At 37.5% G+C, this 15,532-nt stretch overlaps 1 protein-coding gene across 5 annotated transcripts in view; it reads right to left on the reverse strand.

The window, feature by feature from the left end:
* Positions 1 to 2,574, reverse strand: part of mtcl2 (microtubule crosslinking factor 2) — a 92,314-nt gene extending 89,740 nt beyond the window's left edge. For all 5 annotated transcript variants that reach the window (XR_012399001.1, XR_012399000.1, XR_012399002.1 and 2 more), the window contains exon 1: positions 1,446 to 2,574. Coding sequence is in view for 2 of the 5 variants with exons in the window: in XM_001338326.10 (XP_001338362.5) it covers positions 1,446 to 2,327 (882 nt within the window). In the remaining 3 variants the exon portion in view is untranslated. The remainder of the gene's footprint in view (positions 1 to 1,445) is intronic.
* Positions 2,575 to 15,532: the final 12,958 nt, after the last annotated feature.

The following is a 15,532-nucleotide window of genomic DNA, read 5'->3' on the forward strand; positions in this document are numbered from 1 at the left end:
ATGTTTGGGTTATGTTGTCCATAATCACTATTAAAATATATGACAGTAATAAAGATGATATATAAACAAGTTCACATGATCCCAGCCAACAACAAAATGACACAAATACTACAATACCGTACAGTATGTTCACTGTACATCTTGTTTTAGGATTCACTGTTCCGTTTGTATGTAAACTCGGGACGCTGAACCATCATCTGCATGAGAATCATTACGCTGCATTATTTTCCTCGAGACCATTTTACTACACAGTTTACATAATAGCGCCATGTTTGGAAAACACATAGCTGCAAAACCAAATAAACTATTTATACCTCAAACGTGTAAGAAATGCAGGCTGATAGATAGGGAGGGCCACCGCGTGCTGTCACACATTTCCAGTGAATATAGGTCAACTACTGCAGCGCGCGTCACGTGCTCGAGCGCGCGGATAAACAATGGAGTGAAAAGTGGGCGCGGGCGCTGTGCACTGCTGCAGCATCTGTGCACACAGCTGCATTACTCCAGCTACACCAGTGCAAGTGCAGCTTACACTGGGAATTTTAACGCTTTATATTTGGGATGACAGATGAATAGATTTGGTTTCGTCATGGTCTTGTGATAGTTTACGAAAACAGAAATTACAAAAGAATCACTGTTTATATATTACATATGACTCATAGTAATTCCGGAGAAAAGACAAGCCCGTGAAATAGTAAATAAAGATCTTATGCCTTGCAGCAGGATGAGTGAATACAGTATTTCAGTTTTAATGAGAAACACTGGCATGTCAAAAACACATATGTAGTAGATTATGATATCAGGCAGTGTTGCACTAGTTACTCAAAGGATTCAAACATTTCTTATTAGTTTCCACCAGAATAATCTGTATTATCTTAACTGGTGTGGCTACTAATTCTTCAAAACAATATTTTTATTTTTATAAGACAAATCAGCTATTCATCATTTGACCAAATTTCTAACACCTCTGGTTTTTCTTCTGACCTTGATATGATTCAGTAATTTGGTTTTAGGTGGTCTAAAAGTGTAACTGTACCTCTTTATTTGATTAAAACACTGATATAACGTTTTCACTTTGAGTGTATTTTAAGTTTATACTTAATTATAACTATAATCACTAAAAACAAAAGATTTTGAAAGCATTTTACTCTTATATTGCATTACAGAATTACCTACTGTGTGCCTAAAGCTAAATGTGGAGTTAGATTAAAGATTAGCAAAACTCGAAGGTTTAGCAAATTTCCTTGTTAGATTAAGTTTGGTTTAGTGACATGTTTAGGAGGTTTTTGATGCTGGGAAAGGATGTTTGGACCAGTGTTTTGCTTCTTGGTTGTTCAAAGCACCAACACATAGCTGGGTTTCCAATGAACTTTTGGTGGAAAACTTACTCCCATTTAAAATGTGCTTTGATTGTATACCATAAGAGAATATATCCATGATATTACCTTTAAATAATCATTCTCCGACCTGAGTTCCTCAATCTCCCTGACTAATTCCTCATTCATGCCGTCCATCAGCTCCTCGGTCAGGTCTGAAAAGGCCAGTGATGTGCTGGCGGGCATCCTGCTGTCCATCGAGGTGAGGGAGCGCTCCTCCCCGGGGGACACGCTCCCCTCTGCGGTCTCCATCCCCAGCGAGAGTCGCTCTTTCTCTGCGCTGGTCTTGGTGTGACCACTTTTGTCCAGTAATCCATGTTCAGCTGCCGCTTTGTCGCCGTCGATCCCCCCGCGGCTGCTAGTCTCCGTGTCGCTACTAAGCGCGTCTGTGGAGACTTTATTCTCCTCGGAGGCGCAGTCGGAGAGCTCGGAACTGCTGTCGGTGGGTGAGAGTTTCCCCGGTGCGCATCCGGAGTCCTTGCTTAAATCATCCGATCCGATGCTGGCATCTGAAACTTTTCTCCGGCCGCTTTTATTAGACTTTACGCTGCTCTTCTGAGCACCGGTCGCTGACAGCGCGGGTTTGCCGGTTGGTTTATTCTTTTCTGTTTTTGCGTCTTTCCCGGTAACGGGGCTGCGTCTGGACACGCGGCCACCTAAATAAATGGCCCCCGGTTTAACGCTTAGTGTCGGCGTGCCGATACCGCCGCGGATTTTAGTGAGTGACCAGCCGGCCACATCTTTGGGTCGTGCAGGAGACGGTGCCCGGTGTATTTTCTTTTTCTCGGTAACTTGTAGCGGCGGCGCAGGCGGCGGCTGTTGTGTCGGTTGGTGCTGCGGCTGCGGCTGTTCTAGCTCGCCGGTGCTGCTCTCCATTTTCTGCTTTTGCCTCTTCTCCTTCGACGAGACAAAATGCGTCGGGGAACCGGTGTCAACCTTTGTCTTGGTCATTCATTCCGTTTACAAGACACAAATGAAGCCGAAATGTTCCTCCTTCTCCCCCCAAAAAACAGAAGTTGAGCTGGTTAGCGCTTCACACCAGGTCAGCCGACATCCAAATCATGGGAAATCCTAAAGGCAATGCAATTGCTTGGATTAAGATGTTTCTGTTTTCTCCAGTGCTCCTCGTCTGCAAGATATGTCCCCGGTTCTCGTGCAGAGTTGCTGCTGCTCGTCTGCTGAGTGCTGCTGGAGTGTTAGTTGGGTTTCTTTTTCCCCGCCCAAAATAGCGGCTCTGACCGTGACGAATGATCGGCGGAGAGCCTCGCGCGCAGCGCACTACTGCCACCAAGACACGGCGCACAATCTCTTCATCCTAAAAACAAAGATTGGTAATCGACTACCGGTTCAAATCCTGATCCATAATAAAATTAACAAAATGTTGGGGGTTCCCAGAACGTTTTCTTTAGGGCGCATAGCAATGAACGTCAGGTTTTAGGTGATTTCAGGTTGTTTCATAAAAAAAACTCCCAGTAACATTCTGGGAAGGTTACTTTTTGTTTCCCAAAAAATAAGAACCGCTCGACAACGTTCCTAAAGCATTTTTAATTGGTTTCCAAAAAACAACCAAATGGGAATTCGGAAACCATATGGGAATTAAACTTTATTAATTTATCGTTTTTACTGCCTATAAAAGATTTAACAGCCCATATAACACACATTGACCTACTGCCAGTGCTCCCACTGTATTGAGTAAGTTACTGCAATAACAACTTTCTTAACTGATATCTGATGAATAGCACTATTTTGAAACTTGTGACCCCGGGCCACAAATGGTAGGGTATATATTTGTGGGGAATAGTCAAAAGGCTACATTGTAAGAGTCAAAATGTAGATTTATTTTATTTCATGGTAAAAAAAAACTATTAATAAAAATATTTAAAAATTAAAGATCACCATCCATGAAGATGTCATGTAAAAAAATTAAATAAACTGTAATTATATATCAAAACAGTTTTTTCTCTCTCTCAAATAAGTGGCCTAATGTGCATTGAGCTTAATTTGGACAACTTTAAAACTTATATTCTCAATATTTAGATTGCAGATTTACAAACAGTTATTTAATAAACCATACATTAATGGAAAGCTTATTTAACTTTCTGGTTCTATTTTAAAATCTCAGTTTCAGTAAATCTGGTCTTTATGGTCAAGCAAGGGCGTAGAATTGGCATGAACGAAGGGGTGTTTCCACCAATTACTGAAATGTCCCTATCAATAATTTAATTTACTTCAAAGACAAATAATGCTCCATCAACCCTTAACCAACACATACACAAAGTCAAGTTTGCTACGGGTTCACCATAATACTAATAATAACCAAGGCTGCGCAATTAATCAAAATTCGGTTTAGATTCTGGCCTCTGTGATTATGAGAAACAATAATCAGGATAAAACAGTTCAATTGCGTCTCACACCTCTCTAAATTTCTCTACATTCATCAAAGCCGGACTGCAGTAAAATCATGTGAGTTGACTGTTGCATGTGATTGTTATCTGTATTATTAAGTATTAAATGTGCAAAACATAATTTGTGCTGTTCAATGAAGTTATAGGGATGTATGTCCCCACCAATGTCGAGAGCAAATCTATGCCCTTGTGGTGCAGGGTCACAAATTAAATACTGCAGAAAAAACTGCCACCACTTACTCTATATTTCAAACAGAATATCTAGCTCCCTCTATGTGTTTTTATTATACACTATTACGTAAACATCCTGGAAGTTTTGTTTAGATGTCTTCACAAAATCACTAAATATTCCTGATGTAAGAACATTGTTTGAAAAGCAACATTTATGTCATTGGATTTTCAGCTCTAAATCGTGCAGCTCCAGAGATACTGCCCTAATGATAACAGTCTCCACTTGTTATCTCTTCATGTGTGCTGTACTCAGCCTGGTTGTCTGCACCTCTGGAATGGGAGGCTGGATGATGCAGCAGGAATTTGAGCACTGCTCACATGTGCCATAATTAACCTGTAATGATTGCTGACTGTCCTCTTGGCCAAACACTAGAGCCTCATTAAAGGGTCTCTGCTGGGACCCTCTCACCAGCGGTGCTCCTTGAACTTCACTCAAATACATTAATGGCTTTACCCACGAGAACGCCCTGCTGGAGACTGGACAGAGGAGCTGCCTGATATTTGTGCTAACTGAGGCATTTTCATTGCCATATGAAAGAGGGGGATTTGTCCCAATCCTCCAGAGTCTGTGAAACTGAGAGCAATCAATGAGAGGCTTCGCTTAGTCTGTTAGTGATTTATAAAGACATACAAGACTTCAAACCATCATCTGATGATGCATTCCTGCAGTGTTTTCTTACATGTAATTCATTAATTGTCCTTAGTTGCCACAGTGGAATGAGCGGCCAACTATTACTGGCAAATATTTTATGCAGCGATGCCCTTACAGCCACAACCAAGCACTGGGAAACACCCATACACTCTCGTATTCACACACGCACTCATACAACATGCCCAATTGTGTTTACCCAATTCACCTTTAGCCAGGGTGTGAATTACAGAGGGGTTTGAGGTGGATTGACCCTCCTAATTATCACTAGACCCCCTCCCCTAAAGGATGTCAAAACAAGAGGCATGGGGGTCAGCTCTTTAATAGTGAGAAATAGTTTCCTCTGAGCTGTATCTTAAATAACAGTAATAGTTAATATAATAAAATACATGCAATACATTTGATCACCCCTATAATGGTTCATACTTCAACTGTATGTAACTTATTTTATCTAAATTTTAGTATGGAGAGCTCTGCTTTGATGTGAATTTCCCTTTGGGATTAATGAAGTCTACCAAACAAACAAACTATTTATACACTGTAAAAAAATTCTGTTTGCCCTAATTTTTTTAAGCTGAATCAAATTAACTTTATGAGTCCATAGAACTTATATTAGGTTAAACTGGTTTAAAACGTATCAAATGAAGTTAGAACATGATTAACTTAGTTTAGCAGGTTACAATGACCTAAAAACATACGCTGTCGATTAATTGATTTTAGAATTATTTTTCAGTGTACTCATTATCCTCTTCCACAGACTTGCTTGAGTTTCTTTCTTCTGTTGAATACAAATATAATTTTTAAGAATGTAATAAAAACCAGCAGCCATTGACTTCCATGGTGTGTATTTTGGAAATTTCAATGGCTTACAGTTTTCAACATTCTTCAAAATATCTTCTTTTGTGTTCAACAGAAAAAAAGAAACTCACAAAGGTTTGAAACCACTTGAGGGAAAAAAAAGGTGGGTAAATTTAAAATTTTGGGTGAACTATACAAAAATCAGTTTCCCAGTGTTGGGTTGCCGCTGGAAGGGCATCTGCTGCATAAAACATATGCTGGAAAAGTTGGCGGTACCAAATTGATACCAAAATCATTTAGAGAACTTAGTAAAGGGGCGCAGTAGGTAGTGCTGTCGCCTCGCAGCAAGAAGGTCGCTGGTTCGAACCTTGGCTCAGTTGGCGTTTCTGTGTGGAGTTTGCATGTTCTCCCTGCCTTTGTGTGAGTTTCCTCCGGGTGCTCCGGTTTCCCCCACAGTCCAAAGACATGCGGTACAGGTGAATTGGGTAGGCTAAATTGTCCGTAGTGTGTGAGTATGTGTGTGTGTGGATGTTTCCCAGAGATGGGTTGCGGCTGGAAGGGCATCCGCTGCTTAAAAACTTGCTGAATAAGTTGGCGGTTCATTCCGCTGTGGCGACCCCGGATTAATTAAGGGACTAAGCAGACAAGAAAATGAATGAATGAATGAATAAACTTAGTAATGTATTAAAATCTACGAGAGGGGTCTGGATGCAGACTTGGTGCAGTGCAATCGGAGCTGCATCCAATGCTTTTTGATACGCTCACCTAACCCCACCCCTAACCCTACCTGTCACAGTGACGTCACTCACTCCATTGTGTGCATTGTGTCTGACATTGCATCGCTGAGTGATGCAATCTCAGCTTGCATCATAAAGGCTTCCAGACACTATTGAAATCTACAGACACAATAAGATAAAGTGTGCCAAAAGAAACAGTAATGGATGTTTGGATGTATTCATTACATTAGGCAAAAAAAAACACTTTATAAATAGCAAAAATGCATGACTTTTTATGCATTTTTGCTATTTTTTAAAGTGTTTTTTTTTCTGCAAATGTCAGAAAACACAGAATATCTGTTTTTTTTTTTTGCCTTGCATTGCCATTTTGTTTTAATGCAAGACACCACAAATCAAAATATCATAAAAGTGCTTATGCAAAACATATTTATAGAGACTTTTTGAATGGAAAATACTTTCTGTAAGACAGCAATTATCTGTGCAATATTGAGGCGTTTCGGGATTCTCTTACTGTCAGCAGCCTTGCCACAGTAGACAGAGGAATCCAAAACCCACAGGGGGACACGGGGAGAAAAATATCCCCAGTGCTGCTTGATATCACATATTCTGTTTCATAATGGGCTTTCAGTAATTAATATAAGGCAGTGTTTTAGTTTGCTGTCCTATAGTTGACCTATAAATACCTGGCATAATGATACCAACAGGACGTCTGCTGCTTTTGCTCCATGTCTGAGAGATTAAAAAATGTTGGGACCCGCAGTCCTCGGGTCTCCATGTAATGGCTGTGGTGGCGACAATAGCAAAAGTGGGTTCATAAACTCTTATTCGGTTGTGTCTGATGAGAAATACATCTTGTGGATTATACATTCTAGTTTTAAGAAACATTTTAAGTAAAAAACAGCATTATTTACATCAGAAAACACTGGGTATTATTAATAATGGATATTGTCTATAAGATGCACTGTAACCTACTGGCATTTTTGGTTGCAAGACTGTACAGAAGCCAACTCCAGTTACTGTAAAGACAAACACAGCACATATTGATATGGTCATCGTTATTGATTTAAAAAAATCTACCAGAACTGTGAATTTATTATTTATGAAATATGCTAACTTACAAATATTTGTGATTACAACAGCCAACCAGTTTGTCTTTAATTGTTCTCTGTCCATTTTGCCACCAAAGAAAAGGCTCTTTATATAAATAAGCATTAACTTGTCTCTTGTTCCTTAAAGGTTCAAGAAATCCTCGAGTAATTTTTTGGAGATTTTAACAGATTTGTGTGTGTTGAGCATCAGTTAAGACAATGTTACCACCTGACAGCTTTATTTGTAAAACTGGATCATTTAAGCTTTTGTCAGCTAATTTCATCTTCCGGGTTTAAAATGATTTTTGGGGCGGGATCAAACTCGGCGACATAGCACAAAACTGCAATTGCAAAGATGACGCGTCGGTTTCTCATTACTGTTCATAGCAGAGTTTTCTAATCCTATGAGAAGAGCGGGCTTCTTAATTATTCATGACTGCACGTGCTTTCTGAAGGCAAGACACAGACTTGCCAGTGCCAAGCTGTGAGACCCTATGTTGATGACTGTGTGAGACAGCGTCCACGGACCCACAGCACACATTCATTCATTCATTTCTTAGTCCCTTTATTAATCCGGGGTCGCCACAGCGGAATGAACCGCCAACTTTTTACGCAGCGGATGCCCTTCCAGCCGAAACATCCACACACACACTCATAAACTACAGACAGTTTACCTTACCCAATTTAGCTTACCCAATTCACCTGTACTGCATGTCTTTGGACTGTGGGGGAAACCGGAGCACCCAGAGGAAACCCACGCGAATTCAGGGAGAACATGCAAACTCCACACAGAGCTGCCAACTGAGCCGAGCCTCGAACCAGCGACCTTCTTGCTGTGAGGCGACAGCACTACCTACTGCGCCACTGCTTCGCCCCCCACAGCACACAGTATTTAGCTATTCATGAAGAGTGGTATGTTTTTGTGTTCATGATTCACGGGGTTTGTTGTTGCATGTCTTTCCCTGAGCTGTATGTGTGCAGCAGGGATTTTTTGTTTTTTGTTAGAGCTGTACGAGAATTGGAGAATGGCAGACTCCGTCCTTTATCAGTGGAGTTCGTTCACATTTAGACACATTGCCGTAGTGCTGTGATCGCCTAAGTCCTCCAGATTACCAACAGGGCTAATGGTTGAAATAGGCAGGGCAAGAGACACTGAGTCTGCAATCAGACCCGGAGATTGAGGAAGAAGTCCTCATTTATAGTGTTTATATGAACATGATTATCTTTATATTGATATGAATTGTAGTTGTGTGTATATTAAATTACAAATGACAAATGTTTCCTAGAAATGGGTTGCGGCTGGAAGGGCATCCGCTCCGTAAAAACACGCTAGATAAGTTGGCGGTTCATTCCGCTGTGGCGACCCCGGATTAATGAGGGGACTAAGCCGGCAAGAAAATGAATGAAATGACAAATGTAGCAGGGCATTAAATCACTGTTTATATCTTTGCATCACTGTTAAAATCATGCATCTCCTCAACGTTTGTGTCTCATTTTGTGAGCCGACTGACAACAGTTGTTCGCTCCCCTCCTTCTCCCCTGCTCTGCTGGCCTTGCCCACTCCTGCCTCTGATCACAGAGCTCCACACCTATTATGATGCATTTTTTGAAAAAATTCTGAGGTAGACTTGAACCAAAAGTGGGGGGTGTCATGGCCCTTTCAAAATAGCAAAACAAATAAAATACATCCAAATTAATGAAACAATGTTACATCAGATATTAAACCTTATTCAAATGTGTCCTATAGTGGTAGCAGGGCTTCAGAAAGCCCACAAACTTTACATTAACCTCAAAATATGTTCCAAGTTTCTAAAAAATCTAAAAGTATGTTTTCCCAGTTCTTGGGGTTGCTATAAATGAGAACAAATTCTAACAATAAAAATTCAATACATATATTTTTTGTCCATTTCAGTTGACATCAGGTTGGAGCAGTTGTACTTCTCAAACATAATCCCAACATAAAATACAAAAAATAAAAAACATACATTATTGCTGATATAATCTTGAAATTTATTTTCAAAGTCACAAACATTTAGATTGTAGCATTTTTACTTCCATTTTGAGGTTTTTGTTGTTTAGATTGCATCTTTTTTATGAAAACTTTATCTTCATGGTCCTCATCGCTCCACATAATGTCCACATCTGAGATTTTCCATCTGTTATATGCTCAAGAACTTCAAGATTTGTATATTCTGCATATGAGATGGTTTCAGCAATTAATTAGTACAGTGATATAGTCTTTTTTATTTCAAAAGCATAACTGAATATTTAACTTCAGTAACAGATTTTGAACCCATTGTACATTCTAACGGACAGACATATTAAAAAAAAAATCCTGATCTAAAGCTCGTAGTGTTTTTAAACTTTAATTAATAAGTGCAATCCCTCTTTTTTTTTACACAAAATCTATTAAATATATTAGAAATGTGGCTTACGTCTGTGTCTAGATTGAAGTGACGCCATGCTGCTTTTTAGTAAAGTGGATTTTTTTTCATATGAAAACATGCAAAGCCTTGCTGCCATTTGATTGGATGACAATTGTCCACTCTCATGGACTGCAGGCTTTAAATGAGATAAAATGCTTAGGAACCACAAAAAAACATGAGCTAACATGTGATGTCCATTGTAATGAACTCAGGGTCTGGCTCATAACATTCAATCATACTGAGGTAATCACAACTTTCCAAAAGTAAAGCTTCTTATTTCTAAGACCATTAATAAAAATATTTATTTACTATGAAAAAATACTTTAGAAATATGAAATACTAAAGTGCTTTTGAATCATATAAAGCGTATAGTATTTACAACATGTTAATGAATGCTAAAGGATGCTATTAATCAGAATAAACTGAAAAACTGTAACAAATACTGCGTCTACTTCAGGAAAATCTGGTGTAGATAGTAGTCTATACATATTAAGTCTTGTAGCATTGGGTCATTTACTAGCTTGTATTACTACAGCAACTACATATTTACCACAACAAATTAATTTAATTTGTAGTTCAAAAACACTAAAGTACTTAAAATACTTTAGATTTGTTTGTTTTTTTACGCTGTTTTGTCAATTATGACTTGTCGTAGATGTGTGGGGAAAACAGGCTACTTACACTTCAGGCTTGTCAGTGTTACCAAATCATTGTTAACTATCTTATATCTTTAAAAAGGTAAATATTTCGAAACGTGTGTGCAGCAGACACACGAGCTCAATCCATACACCGAACAAAACAATTCATTCAGCCCGCTTTGTGTGTTAATTTAACCTCCAACTCCCCCTAACGGCCATGTAAAGCAAGCACAACACCGTCAGATGTTTAGTCAGTAAACAGTGGTAAATCATGAAAGACTAATGATTTCATGCCGTAAAATTCATTGTATAGACGATTTTAATGCTAGTCATGTTTCTAAATTGCTTCCAGACTTTATTTACATTCATTTCTCGGATTATGACAGAAAGATTCACTATTTACAAACTGAGTGAAACTGTTTTCTCTGTCCAACCAGAAACAAAGCCATGTTGTACAGGGTCAGTGGGTGTAATTGGCGTGTTTAATGCTGGATGAAAGAGTCCATTTTACTGTAATCATCCTCAAGTCCCACTCTTTAGTTCATCGAGATCTGTTGGGGAAAAGCTGCGGGAATAATTGAACCCTAATAAGGCCACGTCTATTTCAAGATTTACAAATTTAACTACTGTGAACTGAGATCTGTATTTAAAAAGAAAGATGTTCTGTTTGTTTTAACCCACAGTGTGTTAATGTTCATCAGTCAAAAAACAATCACTGTGGACCAGTGTTTCACAGCTGTGTTATCAGTTGTGATGTGAGCTATTTTGATGGTAGCTATTCTGTGAGCTTTTTTTATTATTATAACTATTTTTAAAACTATCATTCAAGAGTTCCCACAGCTGATGATTGATTATTAAGCTTGTTTGGCATGCTGTCCCAGGAGAGAGCCCTGAGCTCATAAAATCCTTGAGCCCGGGGCATCCTCCTGTTTGCAAGGCAAGAGGGGAGTTTGAGCTCAGGTAGATCTCGAGAACTCCCCTGCTGTAGTAGGTAATGAACAAATAGTATTGCTCTTAGAGATAACTACTTACTAGGAGTATGTCTATGGTGCTGATTTTGATTAGTCAATTACTGCAAGCAATCATTAGCACGTGATCCTCTCAAAATTAGTTTATAAATAAACTTCACTTATGATTAGTGAACATTTACATTGTACAAAAAAATCTGATAATATACTGTAAAAATGTATTGAAAAAAAAGAAACATTGATGTCCTGAACATTTCATTCATTCATTCATTTTCTTTTCAGCTTAGTCACTTTTATTAATCCAGGGTTACCACAGCAGAATGAACCACCAACTTTTTTTTTTTTCCAGCACATTTTACACAGCAGATGCCCTTCCAGCTGCAACCCATCTCTGGGAAACATCCATACATATGCATTCACATTCATACACTACAGACAATTTAACTTACTCAATTTACATCTACCGCATGTCTTTGGACCTTGGGAGAAACCAGAGCACCCAGAGGAAACTTACGCAAGCGCAGGGAGAACTTGCAAACTCCTCACAGAAACACCAACTGACCTAGCCAAGGCTCAAACCAGTAACCTTCTTGCTGTGAGGCGACAGCACTACCTGCTGCGCCACTGTGTCACCGTCCTGAACATTTCACTCAACGTAAGTCAAGTCAAGTGCAGTACTTTTTGAATCAACTCAAAAATGTCCTGAAGCTGGTTCCCTTAAAATTTTAAGTTAAATCAACTTTTTTTTTTTTTTTACAGTGTGTGAAAATGATTTTCTTAGAGGTTTCGTCTAGTTTCCAGTCCAAATATCTAAAATTGATTAAATCAAGAAGCATTTTAAAGACAGGTAAAATATTATTGTTTGTTTACAGAAATAACGCATCAAAATTAAGTGATTTTAACCAGTAAATTAAGTCAAAGCCAGTGGTGTAAGCAACTTAATCTAAAAATAAGTTTATTTTGATTATACCAATGACACATTATTTAGTTTTAAAGAAAAAATCCTTAATTTTGTTATAATTATTGTTATGTTGATAATTTATATTAATAAATGTTTCTTGATGTAAGAATTCTCAGATATTATTTTAGTAGTAAAGGTGTATTTATATACATTAGCACCTTTCACAGACATTAAGTCACAAAGTTCTTAAAGGAAAGGTAAAAGAAAACATGTCAATAAAAGAAAACATATTAAAACAAATTTAAAAATCCAAGAACAGAAACACCAGTGTAAAACCCAGCTGACCATACTGTTAATTAAAAGCTTGACCAAAAAGAAGACAAATTTCAAGTAAGAAAATCTTATTTTTATTGCAGCGTGTCTTTCTTTTAATATAGTTTCCCATCATTAATTTCACCAACATTTTATGCAACATTTGTTTTATTTTTGTTCCTCTCAGCATGAATTACAGTGATATTTTTTCTCTGTGCCATTATCTTTACAGCTGTAGCAATAACTGTAGTCCACTTCATTGCACAATATCATTCTGATGATTATATAGCAGTTTTGCTGTCTGCAGCTCTCTGTGCATGAAGGGTTTACAGTAATCTGGAATCTGATCGACATTATTATTTATTATTGCAGTTTTATCATTCCTTATAGTGCAGTTATCATTATCATTATCAAGTTGAACTTTCTATTAATATTATATTTTAAATGGAAAGTTCCCATAAAGTGTTTCAAGCCTGTTTGAGTTTCTTAAAAAATTGTTTTCTTTGATGAACTTAAGAGAATACTGGAGAATGTTAAGAGAAAAAACAGCGGTTGACTTCCATGATTTTTGTTTTAAGTTTTCCCCCAACATAATAATTTTTCTCCCTGATATTTTGTTTTTTGTTCAACAGAAGAAAGACAATTTCGAAAAGAAAAACTACTTGGAGTTTTCTAGTCCAAACATCTCAGATTTCTTAAATCAAGAAACGTGAGTTATTTTTTTAAAATATCAACTTAGGAAATGGCAATCAATGACTGTTGTTATAAGCATGCATAAATACTCATTCACATTCATGACGTGTCATGTCAGGATTATATAGGTTTAAAGGGCACCTATGATGAAAATCATCTTTTGGAAGCTGTTTCGACAGAACTGTTGGTATAGTGCGTCCACAGTCATGTTGGAGCGATAGAAACACAATAAGTCTCTTTTTTTATTTACTAAAGTGAAAATAAGATCCAAATCCCAGTGATTTTAAAGCCCACTGTAGCGTGAAATAGGAGTGCGGTTTTCCCGCCCACTGAATTGATTGACAGGCACCATGTCTCCATAATGACATGTATACACATGTCCAGTCCACAGAACATTTTTTTTTGCAAATAAACTTGAATTAAAATATTTGCTACAACCCTTTTGTGAAGTTTCATAAGTTTAAAACGTTTTTAAAGCAGAGCATGTTTGTAATAAAGGCAGTAAAATCAGCATATAGTCCTTAACTGCTATAATCACCATGGCCACATGGTGTCAGTAAATGATATATGTGTGTAATGTGTAAACTGCAAATGGTTTTGTGTGAGACTCATCATTTCAGAAAGGCTTGAATAAACTCCACCACATCTACATCAAATAAACTTACTTGGTATTTTTGACTAATGAGCTGTTTTTCAGCTTCATTCGAGTCTGTCTCTGTGCTGTCTATCTGCCATAATGGATGATGGGAAGCAGACACGAACATGGGAACTGTGGGCGGGGACAAGCAGCTCATTTGCATTTAAAGCCACATGCTACAAAAACATAAATCATAAATTATCTGATGGGTATTTTGAGCTAAAACTATACAGACACATTCTGAAGACACCAAAGGCTTACACATTTTGTAAAATATGATAACAAGACAATTTTTTTTTTGCTTGTCTAGAGAATGCTTCTTGATTTAAGAACCCACTTGTTAAGTCATTATTACGTATCAGTGATGCATGGAAAACTGTTTCTAGTTCCGAGCCGATACTCATTTGAATTGAGAAAATATTAGTTTATGAACACTTTCTAGTAGTCCTACCACACATTGAAGAGAATTCTATATAAAACCACAGTGTACACAACAGTCTCTTGGCCTGCTGCATCAAAAATATCAAAATTTATAAAACATGAATCACTTTCTGGCCAGCAGATATTAGGCATGAACATATATATTGAGATTGTAATTTTTGAACGTATTGCATCGCTTTGTAAACGTTTATTTTTACCGTTTGATGAGTCTCCCCTTACAGTTTGATATGTTGGATCCAGAAGCTGCTTCGCTTGATGTTGCATTTAACAATCGGACACTGTTAGAGATTTCCTGTAGAATCTACAGTAACTTACTGTAAATCATTTACAGCAGAAATACTGTATTTACATGTACACCACCATTTATCATGCTGTATATATATATTTACAGAATTGTTTGAGTATCTTAGCTGTAAATACTGTAGTTTTTACAATGCAACTTTAAAATACGGTTAAATACTGCAAAACTGTCCTACAGTAAAATACAATTCATATTACAATTAAATAAAGTTAAAAAAAAGTTGTTAACTATAGAAACAAGACAAGATTACTGTGTAAAATGGAAATGGAAATGTACAGTCTTTTTAGTTATCATAGCTGTAAACACACATGACATAAAAGTTTGACATTTAAACCTTTTAGAACTTATAGTCTTCCTTCCCTATACAGACAGCATAATGCATCAAAATTCTGGGGGGAACAAGTTGGTGATATGTCATTAGTAGGTGAGAATACACACCCAGTCTTGATGTTTTTTGATAAAAGGTTTATAATTAGCTCCTACCACTAGGTTTTTATTCCTGACAGCTTGTTGGCTGGTCTGTTCTGGATGAATGAATACGAGGCTTTAGGCTTTAGACAGCCCAAATTTATCTAATAGCTGGATAGCAGTTGCATCATACTGTGTATTTTGGCCAAAATGTCAACATAACTTCATTTTCAGCCGTCCCGGGGTCTCTCTTTTCATCAGCATCAGAGGAGGTTTCCAACAAACACATAAAAAAAATAAAAATAAAAATGCTATAAAGCAGGTACACTCAAAAAAATATTTAGGCATGACAAATAAGATTTATGCATATAACATTTCAATAGATTTGGATCACATTACTTTTAACATCATTAAATTAATAAGCTTGACTGATATTTGCTAGTTAAACATAAATGAAACAAACAAGAACAAGATTTATTTAATAATATCAATAAATCCAACGTGTTTTAAATGCTTCTTATTC

The sequence above is a fragment of the Danio rerio genome, chromosome 23 (assembly GCF_049306965.1).
Source record: "Danio rerio strain Tuebingen ecotype United States chromosome 23, GRCz12tu, whole genome shotgun sequence".
Taxonomy (NCBI): Eukaryota; Metazoa; Chordata; class Actinopteri; order Cypriniformes; family Danionidae; genus Danio; species Danio rerio.